Raw genomic sequence first — 14,409 nt, 5'->3', positions numbered from 1 at the left:
TTCACTTTATCGTCTACTCAGGCTTTTGTGAAGTCCCCAGACAGTTACCCACTAATTTGCTGGAGTCAGTATTTAGATAAACTCGACTTTAAAAATGTTAGATTCATCGAAAACACCCGTCCTTTTTCCTGCCCATTTTTTTTATTATTACATTTTAATAATTGTTTTGTAAAATGAAAAGCATCAGGGAAAGAATAAGGCTCCATAAAGATTATTCGGTTATTCAGTAACTGTCTTGAATCAAATGATTTTAGCTCTGCAATAACTGAACAGTCCACTGTAGTCATTCAACAAACAACGTCCCTCAGAAATACAGATGAATGTAAAGAATTAAGTGCTTTACTATTACCATTACCATTAATCAAAATGATTATAATAATCATATAATTTAGTGTTGTATTTTGGGGCCGTTTGTCACTGTACGCTCTACAAGCCATAATGAATTTGGTAAAAGAAGCATTCACACAAATCTTTTATAGAATTGCATTCATATTTATCAAAAAAATTATCATAAATACACTTACAATGTTATACAACATACTGGTTTGCAATGCCGTGTTGGCGTGTTGACCACTACAATTACACTACGATTCAGTCTGTTGCAACGTTGCATCAAGCTGTACATCTGACACAAGCAAGCTGTCAAAAGGAGATACATTTCCAAATAGGGCTGCAACATATAGATTTGTATTATTCTATCGATTCCTTCTTCAATTAATTGAGTTATGAAGTGGACTTCTTCTCCCTCTTCTTCTCCCTCTTAGGAAGGTGGAATCTGCTTGTGGCTGTTTCTTGCCGACTCCTCTGAGCCACTGTCACTGGAAAGAGAGAAGAAATAAAATGTAAGCCCATTATAGAGGGTATGCGCATGACATCATCATACTCGGAAGTTATGCGGGAGTGGCAAAAAAACGACTTTCTGGCCTCGACATATTGAAATCGAGAAAAACTGAATGGGGCGGCGCCCGTATATTTCAGCGTCCTTTTGGGTGATGTTCTTGCATATCTGCTATTTTCAGTATTTCACATTAGTAAAAAATGGCAATTGAGTTTAGGGATCATGGATAATCCGATAAGGGGTGGCGCAAGATATAGCCCTTAGACCTTTGACTTACTCCTCTGAACAACATTCACTTTCTCTGCCTCAGGTTTTGCTTGCTGTGAGGTCACATCCTGTGTCTCAGCCGCCGTCTCTTCAATCTGCTCCGACTCAGGGCTGTGTAAAAGAATTATACATGATACTATAGTTATTATAGTTGCTTGTATCTAACCTTTATCACTTCTAATACTAAGTTCTAATACATTATGACATTTGGTAGCTAAAAGCTTGTAAGAACCTAGATGTCTCTAATAGGCCTAAAAGAGCACAGAAGTCTGATGTAATTTACACATCCTACCTCGTTCGTATTTTTCCCCTATTCTGAATTCTCATACACTTTTTTATACAGAGTCAAATAAGAACTGTGTTCCAAAAACAAATTAATTATCCTGGCGGGTTGACTCATATGGATATGAAGAATTAACTGACAGCGATAAATCGCTAACGTTACCGCCGCCAAATTAGTACAATTTTCGCTAGACACAGACTGTATCAAATATGAGTGACTGACTATTGTAAACGATAGCTAGAACCACCTCCCCGACAATATATATCGCTTAGACCACAATTCTTATGAGACGATTTTAAGAAACCCAATGTTATTCTCCATAGAGAAAAACGTCCGCGAACCAGGGGAATCAACAAGTGACGTCAGGACTTATGTGCTCTATAGCTATATAGCTGGTTATAGTTCAGCTTGTCCTTGAAGCAGCTACAGTACTGTATAACTCTGATCCATGTGCTTGTTGGCAGAACTACCACACCACCGAATTCTCCCCATGATATCATGTTAAATTAAAGCATAACCATCCCCACCTAGAATATTGTCTCTGACTCATATGGCCATTAAACGATTTAATTGTGTTGTTGTTTTTTGGGGGGGGTGTATGTTACGAATCATAAGTCTAGGGGTAGTAGGTAGGTAACATGTGACTGAAGAACAAGGAAACCGTGCTAACCCTAACCCGTGGAAGTTTTATTATAAAACTATATATATAATAAAACATAACTCCAAAAGATATTTACAATAAGGCTCGATAACAAACAAACAAAAGAAACAAACAAAGCCTTTCCGAAGGGCGGACACAACATGGGTTTAAACAATAAGGTTTTAGATAGTTGACAGTTAGTACTCTAGTTGTTACACGTATCAGTAGCAGCGGGTCGGGGGAAGATCCTAGTGATGTTCCCCGGCGAGCTGTCAGACATGAACTGGCTAAGTAGAGAACACAGTGCACTGCTGCAGCGAGTGCACGCGACCGGCAGCCAATCAGGAAGCCAAGCGTTGATCAGACGCTGGGCTAGAGCCGGCCCCTCGTTGATGGAACTACAAGGCAAACACAGCCAATCCAACCTGGAGTGGAGAAGAACACATATATAATAGAAGGCGCCCTCTATTCCAATATATGGTTCATAACAAGTCTACTGGATGTATAGCTATATATATATATATATATATATATATATATATAATAAGAGATATCAAAGATAGGTCTAAACATATATATACAATATAACTATAACAATACCACCAGTTACCTCATATATATATATCTATACTACATCATAACAAAACTAATCATAACAAATCATAACACACACGTGACCGCAGTCCACGTGACAGTGTATTGAACATGTCGTTGCTGTCGGGCAGAAACCTCTTATCAATTCTATTTTTAAATGAAAACCCAACCCTATCATATTACAGCACAGCGTCACACACTGTTTAGCCTTTAGGCTTTGTAAATAGAAATGGCACAGGGCAGATATGACAAATAAGTTAAAATAGACAGAAATAACTGCTAAAAATAATCAAAATACAATCAAAATAGGCCATATTTTCTACATATTTGAAAACAAATCTGTAAAATAGTGGAAATAGCCGATCTTAAGGGTCACAACGCATCGCATCATGACATATTGTCAGCAAGTGCTATTCTTTTATGAAAATGATATATTTTTTAATATCTGTATAAAACAGATTATTTTATACGGATGAATGGATGAATGGAAAACAATTCTGATGATTATGTAATAACCAGGGTTGGGATCCAGAACCGGAGGACCCGGGAAAACCGGATCCAACATTGAGGAACTGGAATCGGTTCCATCACATTTTAACAGTTTCCGGAACCGGGTTTTATCACACTGTCAGACCTGGTACAGTATATGTGGCCTTCACTTCTGCAATACAATTACAATACCAGTGGTTCTCAAACTCTTTAACCCGTGAGGTTCCATTTGGTTCCATTTGTACACTCTCAGAGTTACAGATCTGTAAGGGTCCATTTGGAACTCCCTAGAAGAATCGTTAAAGGGAACCACTTAAAGAATCTGACCTTTAAGAGGGAACTGTTAAGGAACCAGAATCGTTTATCCCAACCATAGTAATAACTGTAACGGTTCCTACCCTGACTCAGTGCTCTGGGCAGGCATGGCCCTCAACCACTCCTGGTAGTAACCACGGAATCCATCGATTTGAACCAGATAGTTGTTCCTGGTCTTGTACTGCGAGATTGGAAAGGGAGATGACACATTGATTAAAGTAAAATAAAATCTCAAGAAAAAATGTCTATGGGATTTGTGAAACGGTGTGAAAGGAGCTCCCACCCACACTAGTAGTGCTGTTTCCTAAACAATTAACACTATATGTAAAATGGTATGTTTTAGTAATAATCGTTCCTGCTGTTCTACATACTGCCAAACAGGTGAGGAAATCTCAGAATGAGGCTTTAATCTTTGCTTTTATGAAATATCCGAGATCGTTAGGGTTTTATGGAAAATGCTTCTAAAAGTATTGCTAGTTTGACCATTTCAAATGCACTAATCTTTTTAGAAGAAATAACCGAAAGTAGCCTATCTACAAGAGCTTGTAGAATAGGCTATTTTCGCTGTGCAACATGCTTCCATAGAAGACATGAATCCAAATAACTGAAATCAGTCGTGTCAACTGAGAACTGATTGACGTATTACTTTCACTGACTAGCAGCTAGCCGCAATACAAGAGTTAATTAACGTGCAGCAATTTCAGACAAAAAATAGTGACTCATCTCTGGGCTGATGCGAACATATAAGCATGGCCCACAAGCCCCACATCATTACACACCTGGTCGTAATTGGGTGGATACTGCGAGACGAACTCCAGCTGTCTGATGATGACCTCGTTAGGCCACACCCCCAGGTCTCTCATGCTCTTCAGGAGCTCCTTCAGATAGAGGTAGTCCAGCCTCCGAGCTGCTCGGCCAATCAGAGCAGAGAACACGTAGACGTTAGGCCTCAGCTCCGCCGACTACAATAAGCACAAAGAAAGAAAAGAAATGATGCTTCATTGACAATTTGACATTTGTCAAAAGTAGCAGCTGATCTGTGCTGCTGTGTGGCACCGAAGTTATTGAACAAACGCCCTTTGAGGATCAAAGCTTCCCACCACCCTATGGACTTTTAAAAACATCCTTAATAATAAATAATGATGTATAGGTTAAGCAACGCAGCAGCACATAAAGGAATTAAAATCAGACCCACCTTTACCAGCTGTGACATTAAAGTGATGAACACAGTAAATGCATTAATTAATAAATACTAAAGACAATCATATAATGTGATCATGAAATGGGGCCATTCTGCATAATGAGAACTCTTGTGTTTTAATACAACGCAAGTATTTCTACACAGTTTTTATTGCTACTTTACTTAACCCATTGAGACCTGAGGCTGAGATCAGATTCTACAAATGACTTCTAAATCATGGCAGTTTTCTGAAAAACCTATGTTTTTATATCAGTGGTTCTCAAACTATTTCACGTCAAGGACCACAAAAATGATATGTAATTGGCCAACTCCAATATATTGTTCCAGGGACCTCCCAGAAGCAAAGATATGAGTAAAAAACATTTTCTGTGAAATAATATATATTCAAAGATTTGCACACGTTATTTGAGTGGTGCTAGCCACTCCTATAGACAGCTATGTGTGTCCCTATGTATGTACGTACGTTTCCATCCGAGTACGGAAATAGCATTTGTTGACCACCAAGTGTCACTGTTGCGCAGCCACACACACACACACACACACACACACACACACACACACACACACACACACACACACACACACACACACACACACACACACACACACACACACACACACACACACACACACACACACACACACACACACACACACACACACACACACACACACACACACACACACACACACACACACACACACACACACGCACACGATGGTTAAAGTGGTTCAAAGCTAAGGTGTCACAGATGCGTTCCAGTAAGAAGTCTGTGTGAACTCACCTGCATGTCAGAGAGAAGCTGCAGTCCGTCCTGCAGTTTGTCACAGCCCAGAGCCAGACAGCCGTAGGTCTGTACGTCCACACTGATGCGCCGCTGTTTCATCGTACACAACACGGCCTGGAACAGCGGGAAGATGGAGAAAGTGTTGATTTTGACAGCAGCTAATTCTAACTCGACTACAATTGTCAATCCAACAGCTGACCTGACTTCTCCATGCTTACTATGTCTATGTGTTACTCTGTCAGCGAATGTGTACTTGCGTAACCATTTGTGTGTCGTCTTTAGAATATATCCTTATATAATAATAATAATAATAATAAAACTTTATTTGTATAGCACCTTTCATGACATGAAATGCAGCTCAAAGTGCTTTACACAAAAAAGAAAAGAAAGGCAGGGCATAAACAATACAGTGAGGACATGAATAACATTTTTTTTAAAAGACATAAATCAATTAAAAGCAAGGGTGTAAAAGTGGGTCTTGAGCTGAGCTTTAAAAATGTCTACAGAGGCTGCCTGTCGAAGGTACAGTGGGAGTTTGTTCCACGCCGTCGGCCCGTAGAAGCAAAAAGCTGCATCCCCGTATTTTTTAGTTGCCATTTTTTTAGGCAAAGCGAGCAGGCCAGCAGTGGAAGACCTTAGGGGGCGGTTTGGGACATATTTCGGCAGGCAGTCATGTAGGTAGGAAGGTGCGAGACCATTGAGAGCTTTATAAACAAGTAAAATAATTTTAAAATCAATCCTAAAAACAACCGGAAGCCAGTGCAATGAGGCCAAGACTGGAGTAATATGTTCTCTCATCTTAGTTCTAGTTAAGACTCTGGCTGCTGCATTTTGGACAAGTTGTAATCTGTCAGTTGATTTCTTAGGCAATCCAGAAAAAAGTGCATTGCAGTAATCAAGCCGAGAAAAAACAAAGGCGTGGATTAGCGTTTTTGCATCGTCCAGTGACAAATAGGCTCTGATTCGTGCAATATTTCTAAGATGAAAAAAGGCAATCTTGGTAACATGATTAATGTGTGAATTAAAATTCAGTTCAGAATCAATAGTGATCCCCAAGTTCTGTACTGTTACTTTCTACAGTCAGGTTACCAAGTCTGCTTTTTATCGATTCTTTCTGCTCACTAGAACCGATTATGAGAACTTCTGTCTTATCCTCATTTAGCTTGAGAAAGTTCTCACTCATCCAGCATTTAATGCTAGACAGACAGGTCAACAGCGGGTCTAAGGCACAGAGATCATCTGGATCTACAGAAAGATATAGTTGGGTATCATCAGCATAGACTATTGACTATTTAGTATTTAGAATAGCATTTCTGTTACACTATAATTGTGGACACTATAAGAACTGTCTCAGATTGGTGCTCAAGAGGCCGGTGCCCTGAGGTGCTGCCAGAACAGGCCAGGAGGCTTGTTTCTATGATCTGTATGCTGTTTTTCTGTTCCTGAATCTTCATAATAAAATTAATTCTCAACCTTCACCCTGGCTGAAGATATTTTTTTTCCATTATGTGGTCTTTGACATGAAAAAGCTGTTATAAATCTGGGTGTCCGAGAATAAGGCTTCTCTCAGGGTGTGTTTACCTTTGCTGAACCCAAATCCCCGGCTCTCGCTGCTCGGCGAATCACGCAGTTGAAGAAGCCGCCGTCGAGCTTCACTTGGTGCTGCTTGGCGGCCTGCAGGAGGGTCGGTAGGGTCTGGCCGCCGGGCTCCATGGTGTCGGCCAACACGGTCAGGGTCTTGATGTCGGGGCGGAGTCCGTCGGCCGCCATCTTCTCCAGAACGCCCCGGGCCCCTCCGATCAGGGCGAGCCGATCAGACGGCCCGGCCATGGTGCCCAGGGAGACCACTCCACCCCTCTCCTTCCCCTCGAAGATGTCCAGGAGGTTTGGGACCGCAGGCACAGAGCACAGAGCCTCTAGTGGAACACTGGGCAGGTCATTTGGCTTCGTCTCCCTCACTGGTACCAGCTGCAAGGAGCGGCCTGCCTCCTCTTGTGCTCCTGGTAGTAGGGCTGTCACATTATAGTTGAAGATTAATTTAATAATATCTGGGATTTATATAGCGCTTTTCAAAGTACTCAAAGGCGCTTTACATGTGTGGGGGCCGGGGGAGAAAGCAAAACAAAATAACAACTTTATTAGAAAAAGGTAAAGAAGAGAAGAAAAGCAATAAAACACTAAAAGTGACAAGTTAAAATCAAAGTCAACTCGGGAAGGCTATTCTGAAGTGAAGGTGGGTTTTCAGGGCAGTTTTGAAGGTAGGGAGGGAGGGGGGAGTTAATTCCAGAGGGTGGGGGCAGCCAGAGACCCAGCCCCAGGTTCTGAACGGTTCCCTTTAATGATTCATATAGGCGCTTCCAAATGGACCCTCAAAGGTCTGTAACTCTGAGAGTGTACACTACAAATGGAACCACTCAGGCTTCATACACACATAAAGAACGAATATTATGTGCTCTGCCTGTCACGTGGTTTGACCAAACACTTGTGTTTGATTGGGGGGAGGGGGGCAATCAAACACAAGTGTTTGGTCAAACCACGTGACTTCCATTGGAAAAGCATTGGGACGGCCATGAAACACAGGCAGAGCACAGAACATTCGTTCTTTATGTGTGTACGAAGCCTCAGAGTTACTGTATGGTGGTAAAGGTGCGATGTAAAGGTTTGAGAACCACCAGTACAGCAGACATGAAGTCCACATACCAGCTCTGACAGTGTGATAAACCGGTTCCAAATGTCATGGAACCGATTCAATGTTGGATCCGATTTGTCCGGCACCGGATCCCAACCCTGATTGGGACAGACCTACCTGGTATACTGGCACTGTACGGGCCACAGAGGCTGTCGTCTTGTTGACCGCTTGACCGGTCACTGTGCGAGGAAGGCTGGATGAACAGCTGCTTTTCCAGGAGATCAACATCTATAGAACCGCGTGCCCCTGAAAAGGTGTGCAACAGTTATTTGAAATAATCAATTGAATTGATTATACATGATTTATGATCAATTCAATCGACAAGTTTGATCCTTAGAATCGATAACTTTCTAATAAAATTATTGAATAATAATCACTTCCTATTTTGGGGATGCCATTATTACAGGCAGAAAGTTTCAAATACATTCTAGAAAAATCACACCTGTGTGAAGTGAGTCGTGACTAAGTGAGGGGCGCTTTACCAACCCATCTTACATCATCGTGGACGGAATTGGGTATAGTCTGGAGAAGTTTATAAGAATCATGGTCCCTTATTGGCCGAGTTTTTCCTCTGACATGCATATGCCGATTTGCTCAGTGACAGACAAAACACACATTAAACTCTGTTCATGGTTAATGGCATTTAATGTTTGTGTTGGAGACAAAACAAACATTAAACTCTGTCCATTGTCAATGGCGTTTTTAATGTTTGTCTAGACAAGCTATATTCAAACATTAAACCTGTGTATAGGAGGGGCTAGCGCCCCTCAAAAAACAATACTAGATCTGTGCCTGTCCGTCACTGGCCTACTTGGGAACGATGCAAATTGGAAACAATGAAAATCAGGAATGCATACCCCACCCTAGTATGCAATACCCGTTATATCAATTGTCATAGCACCCGTTTTAACCGTCTGTCTGTGTCCCTTTTGTGCATATACATGAGATCTCTGTACAGTATCCGTCTGCTTAATGGATAGTTGCAGCCCTACCTTCTGTGTTGGTGGTGACGCCTGTCCCTCGCTGACCTCCGGCACACACTGGGCTCAGCAGAAGTTCAGAGGCCAAGGCGGACTCTCCAATGCCACAGTCCCTCGCCATCCGCAGGAGCAGGTTGTAGTTCTGTAAGTCTGGGCTGATGCCTGACATCAGCATTTGACGCCACACCTGAAACAGTAAAGTCATCACACACACACACACACACACACACACACACACACACACACACACACACACACACACACACACACACACACACACACACACACACACACACACACACACACACACACACACACACACACACACACACACACACACACACACACACACACACACACACACACACACACACACACACACACACACACACACACACACACACACACACTTGTCACATTAGAAATATGCAGATAACCTGTACACACTTACACTGTAATGCATTTCTGGTTTACCGTTTAGTGAGAAAACAATGTGTTGCACATTAAAGGAGCATTCAGTGATTTGGAAAAAACCCTGGTCCGCCCGGTAACAAGATGTGCACATGCACACGCTCTACAGTGGGGGATGTACAACAGACCAACAGCACGTGCACCACTCGTGATTGGAGGAAGGCCCCTCTCATCCTGATTGGATGAAGGCTTTGCCACCCAAAGCCCAAACCGAAACTAGGGTTTTTTGACCCCAGGGGCTCACTGGGGACAGGGAGGAACTCCTTATATGGTCAGCACACTCTATAGTAGGGAGGATTATCCAAAAAATAAGACAAAATAAGTGATATTTGAATTAAGTGAAATCACTGAATATCCCTTTAAGCTACGGTCATCATCTTTTCCAACACTGAATGCATGTAGCTCACCTGTAAGGACATCCTGAACCCTGTGTCTTTGTCCTCCAGACATCCCATCATGAGGTAGTGGAATGTCTCACTTGTTACTGCATGGCCGTTCTGTAGCATCTCCTATAAACACACACAAACTTATAGTAATACAAAGTCAAATCCTTACTCTTCATTTATCCATTTGACATTGTAACTGAGATTATTATTATCTACGTTTTGTGTATTTTATATTTATATTTATTATTTTTATCATCATTTATTGTTGCATATCCTACTGTGTATACTTAATTTCTTTGACTTGTTTATTTTCTTCAATGTTAATGAGTCTTATTTGTATGTACTGGTGTTTTGCTAATGGTGCAAGATACCAGGGTTGTGGCTCTTTTGGAGCGGGAACATACACATTTTTGCATGTTATTGTTTTATTGACCCATATGTGATTTAAAGAAACTTTTAACAAATGGACCTGTCCAAAAGTAAAATATAAAATATAGTAAATATACTGGAAAGTATATTTACTATAGCTGGAAAGTTTTTGTGTTTTAATTAATGATAATCCCATGTGGGGACAATCGCTTGTCCCATGTGGGTCAAGCAATTGTCCCGACACAAAAATGTAATATTCATTCATTCATTGGTACCCTGAAAGTGTGAATACAGGCGGGCAGGTGGTTGGTCATGGCGTGGGTCTTCAGCAGAGCGTGGTAGGTGATGGTGTTGAGGGGGTAGTTCTTACGCCGGAGTTCCTGCTCCAGCTGCTGCGCCCGCTGAAGTCCCGCCTCTTTATGCGGCGACATTGCACAGGCGTTGAACAGAGCCGTGTACGTGGCATCGCTGGGAACTAAACCACGCTTCTTCATCTGGGAAAATAGAGGGGGAGCAACCACTTTAGTCAAACAAAATCAATTGAATCAATGTATTAATTGACGTCACTAATTTAATAAAATAATCAAGTAATGATCAATCAATATTTTGGGAATGTCATTATAGTCAGAAATGTTCAAATAGTGAAAATATGTGTTGCATCACGATGCGATGTGAGTTTGTAATGTATACCAAAGGAATCGTTAGAATAGCCACAACAAATTAGCGATAGTTGAAGCCCTAATCTGGAACACATTCAAACACTCAGATATTACCCAATTTAGCCAATTTCAAGTTCCTAGTTTGGCCATGTCATTATTAGAGTGCTAGACTACAGATTAATGATGTTTTTAAAAATATTTTGTAACACACACTGAATGAAAAGACTAAGGTGGCTTTTAGATGAGGATGGTGTTCATAAGAAACGGCAAAATAAAGTATCGTTTGCTGGGGTCCTTTTAGACGAGAAGGGTGTTCTCAGGAGGTGAAAACGCATCAAAGTGAAACCACCTCCCAGAGTGGAAATCTTTGAGAACGCCGTTTTATCCCTTCTCCGTGTAAACAGGCAAAACGGTGAATCCGCAAAACTTATGACATCATGGCTCACGTTGGCTCGCAGCGCATATATTATTACATTGATGCATAATTATGATATAATGGAGTTCCTGAACAAGCCTCCCTCCTCGCCTACAAAGCGCTGCTCATCAGCGATGGTGAATGTAAAACCATGATGTAAATAAAATGCCTTAATTGTGATAGGTGGCAGCCGCGGCAGCAGCGTTTATGTAGCCTAATGTATTATAAAATATATAACCATCCTGTGGCGCGCTCTGCCTGCATGCTCTGGGCTGTCTGTCACCACCATCACCCTCCCTACTCCCCAGGTGATTAAACAAAAAGGAATCACCCTCCCCTATTAACCTATTAATTAACATTTACCTCAGTATTATTTATTCCTAACTTTAATCTGGTAGCGTTTTTAATATGTGAGAAAATAAAGTGACCGCAAAAATCGCGAAAAACTGTCGGCTGTGAGGCTTGAACTCACGGCCAATGGGGACAATGGTCTCGTAGTCTAACACCTAACACAGCAAGCTATGTAAGTCATTGAAAAGTGGGGGTTGAAGTGTGTACTTGTAGTGTGTGTTGTAGTGTGATTGACACAGGGAACAATGAAACTGTTGCGTGAAGGGGGAGCTGGCTCTTCTTCTTGTACATAACGTGGGTGACTGGTCTATTTGGCAGCCCGTTACCGCCACCTAGCGATATTATAGCGTTTTCATAAAGTGTGCGTTCTCAAGGGTCAATAAAAACTGAGAACGCAACGGGACTTTGCCGTTTTATCTGGAGACCATCGTCGTCTGAAAGGGGCCTAAGAGGGATAAATCGGGAACTAGTATGGACACATGCATTTACATAAAGAACTGCATTTTTACTGGCTGTTTTTTGTCTTTGTGAATTTACTGTTGAAAAAAATTAACTTTTTGTATAATACTGCATAATCTTAATCTAATAGTTTCTATTTGAGAACCATTTACCAATCCAACAGTCATGGCGTGAGTGTATGCATACGTACATCATTATACAGTTTGAAGGCGTTCTTGAGGCGTCCAGCGCGCCCACAGCCTCCTATCAGAATGGTGTAGTTGTATTCTTCTGGCTGCAGCCTCTCTACCTTCAACATGTCTCTGCTGAACACATCCATGGCCTCCTGGAGCTGAGAGACAACACAGGACACAAAGAGGACAACTGTAATATGACAAGAGTCTCAAAGAGTCTTCAAAGAGTCCGTCATCAAATTATTGGCTTAGGAATACGAAAAAAAGGAAAACAAAATCCATGAATCCAAGGCTTCATGGGGTGTAATTGATAGAAAATAAGTCACTTTTTGGGTGAACTACTCTTACTCACTTTTAAGGCAGGTTTGTTTGGGTATTTATAGATATAATTATAAGTATTTATAGGATATATATGTGAATGCATTCGCATGTATTTTTTGGTAGGCTATTTGTGAATGTACTATCTTTGTGGATTCTTTTTCCTAAGCCTCCTGTGGACAGGTGTTGTAAATATGCATTTAAAAAAATGACAGATGGCACTGAGGTCACACCAAATAAAAACACACATCTAGTAGGCAGCAATAGTTTGTTGTGTGTGTGTTTGTTTATGAGTGACAGACCACACACACACCTTGTTTTCCTTGATCAGTCTCTTGCACTGTAAGAGGTACCAGTAGGTGGTGTTTCTCCCACGGGACCGGAATGCCTCTTCTCCCTCTGCCTGTACATGGTCGTCATCCTCCTGGTAGCGGGCGTTCTGGAGCTCCGGGCTGCTCTTTCGGTACCAACTCCTGGAGGCCACGTCGCTGGACAGGGCACCGAAGTGCCTCCCCTGCTGGTCGTCCTCTGAAGACCCTTCTGGGGACACCGAGGAGGACACCACATCTCCCCTGGAAGGAGGCCTGTGACAATTATAAATCGTCATAATTAGGGCTGCACGATTATGGGCCAAAAATGATTAGCCGGATTAGTGTAAGGTGGGGTAAGTGATGTTTATTTTAGTTAAACGGTCAAAGCACTGATAGTAATCATTGCTATACTGTGTGTTTCCAGTAGCAGGGGTGTCCCTGTCTCTCCATCTCTTGAACAAGTGGCAGCGGTGGCCGAACGGTTTGCGGAGCGGTCTTGATACCGGAAGGACGCCAGTTCGTATCCACGGACCGGCACATTAAAAATTACCACCGCTGAAGTGCCCTTGAGCAAGGCATTGAACCACTACCATGAAATGTTCTATGAGCAGGGCCTGGCTGTAAACAAGTATCTGATGCTTAGTCCAGTTACCCTGGGTAAATATAGTAACTTTAACACATTTTCAGAAGCCCATTAATTTGTTTAAGTGGGTTGCCAATTTCACCAAATCTTTGTGTGATAGGAACATTTAGTTTTATAGCATATCTGGTTTGGTGTAGTAGAGCAGACCAAGTACAAAGCCAAAGGCCAGGTTTACTAAGTATTGTGGGTTTAAGTGGTTATGTCTGAAAATACACATGAAAAACTAAAAACACAACACTGATTATATGTCAGAAGAATCTATGAAAAAAGTTTAATCTGCAGCAAACGTTTATGTAGTGGGGGTCCCTGCTTCATCTCTCTCTCTCTCAGCTATAGGTCCTTGGCATGGAAAAGACCCCTCACAATAATGAGATATTTGACACTTATTCTAGCACACAACTGCTACAAACACCTGTGGTTAGCCTGGCCCTGAAACATGACTGTCATAATACAGCGTCATATGTGAACCATGGCTAAGCCTGGCCTAAACAGCTAAGTTCAAGGTTAAATCAAAATGTAAGGTCTGATCATATGTACCTGGAAAGGGCTAAACGTGTGACTGATCCGGTGACTCCCCTCCAGCAGTGACCTTCAGTAAACAACGGAGTGTGGTTTAGTATTCTCAATGTTCTGTATGATGATGAACATAATGATGATGAGTTCTTCTTAGCCGTGGTGTAAACCATGGAGACTCTTCTGGCCACAACATGCCCCAGTAGCATTGTTCTCCCGTCTCTCATGATGCACGAACAGGCGACACATTTTAACAT

At 41.8% G+C, this 14,409-nt stretch overlaps 1 protein-coding gene across 2 annotated transcripts; it reads right to left on the bottom strand.

Moving 5' to 3' along the window:
• Positions 1–153: 153 nt before the first annotated feature.
• On the bottom strand, positions 154–14,409 carry ptcd1 (pentatricopeptide repeat domain 1; the record flags this gene model as incomplete). Of its 2 annotated transcripts, none has more annotated exons than XM_079498919.1 (13): positions 154–818; positions 1,116–1,216; positions 3,510–3,607; positions 4,206–4,388; positions 5,413–5,529; positions 6,997–7,427; positions 8,222–8,350; positions 9,097–9,271; positions 9,963–10,064; positions 10,586–10,804; positions 12,385–12,525; positions 12,999–13,257; positions 14,177–14,409. In XM_079498919.1, the coding sequence occupies 13 exons, from the start codon at positions 14,407–14,409 to the stop codon at positions 724–726; spliced, it is 2,283 nt and encodes a 760-aa protein (XP_079355045.1). In that variant the 3' UTR covers positions 154–723. The 2 variants fall into 2 exon arrangements, with proteins under 2 accessions (XP_079355045.1, XP_079355044.1); XM_079498918.1 differs by having other exon boundaries at positions 155–818; positions 12,999–13,269.

This window comes from Electrona antarctica (genome assembly GCF_951216825.1).
Source record: "Electrona antarctica genome assembly, chromosome: 4".
Classification (NCBI taxonomy): domain Eukaryota; kingdom Metazoa; phylum Chordata; class Actinopteri; order Myctophiformes; family Myctophidae; genus Electrona; species Electrona antarctica.
This window is presented reverse-complemented; position numbering and strand designations above follow the sequence as displayed.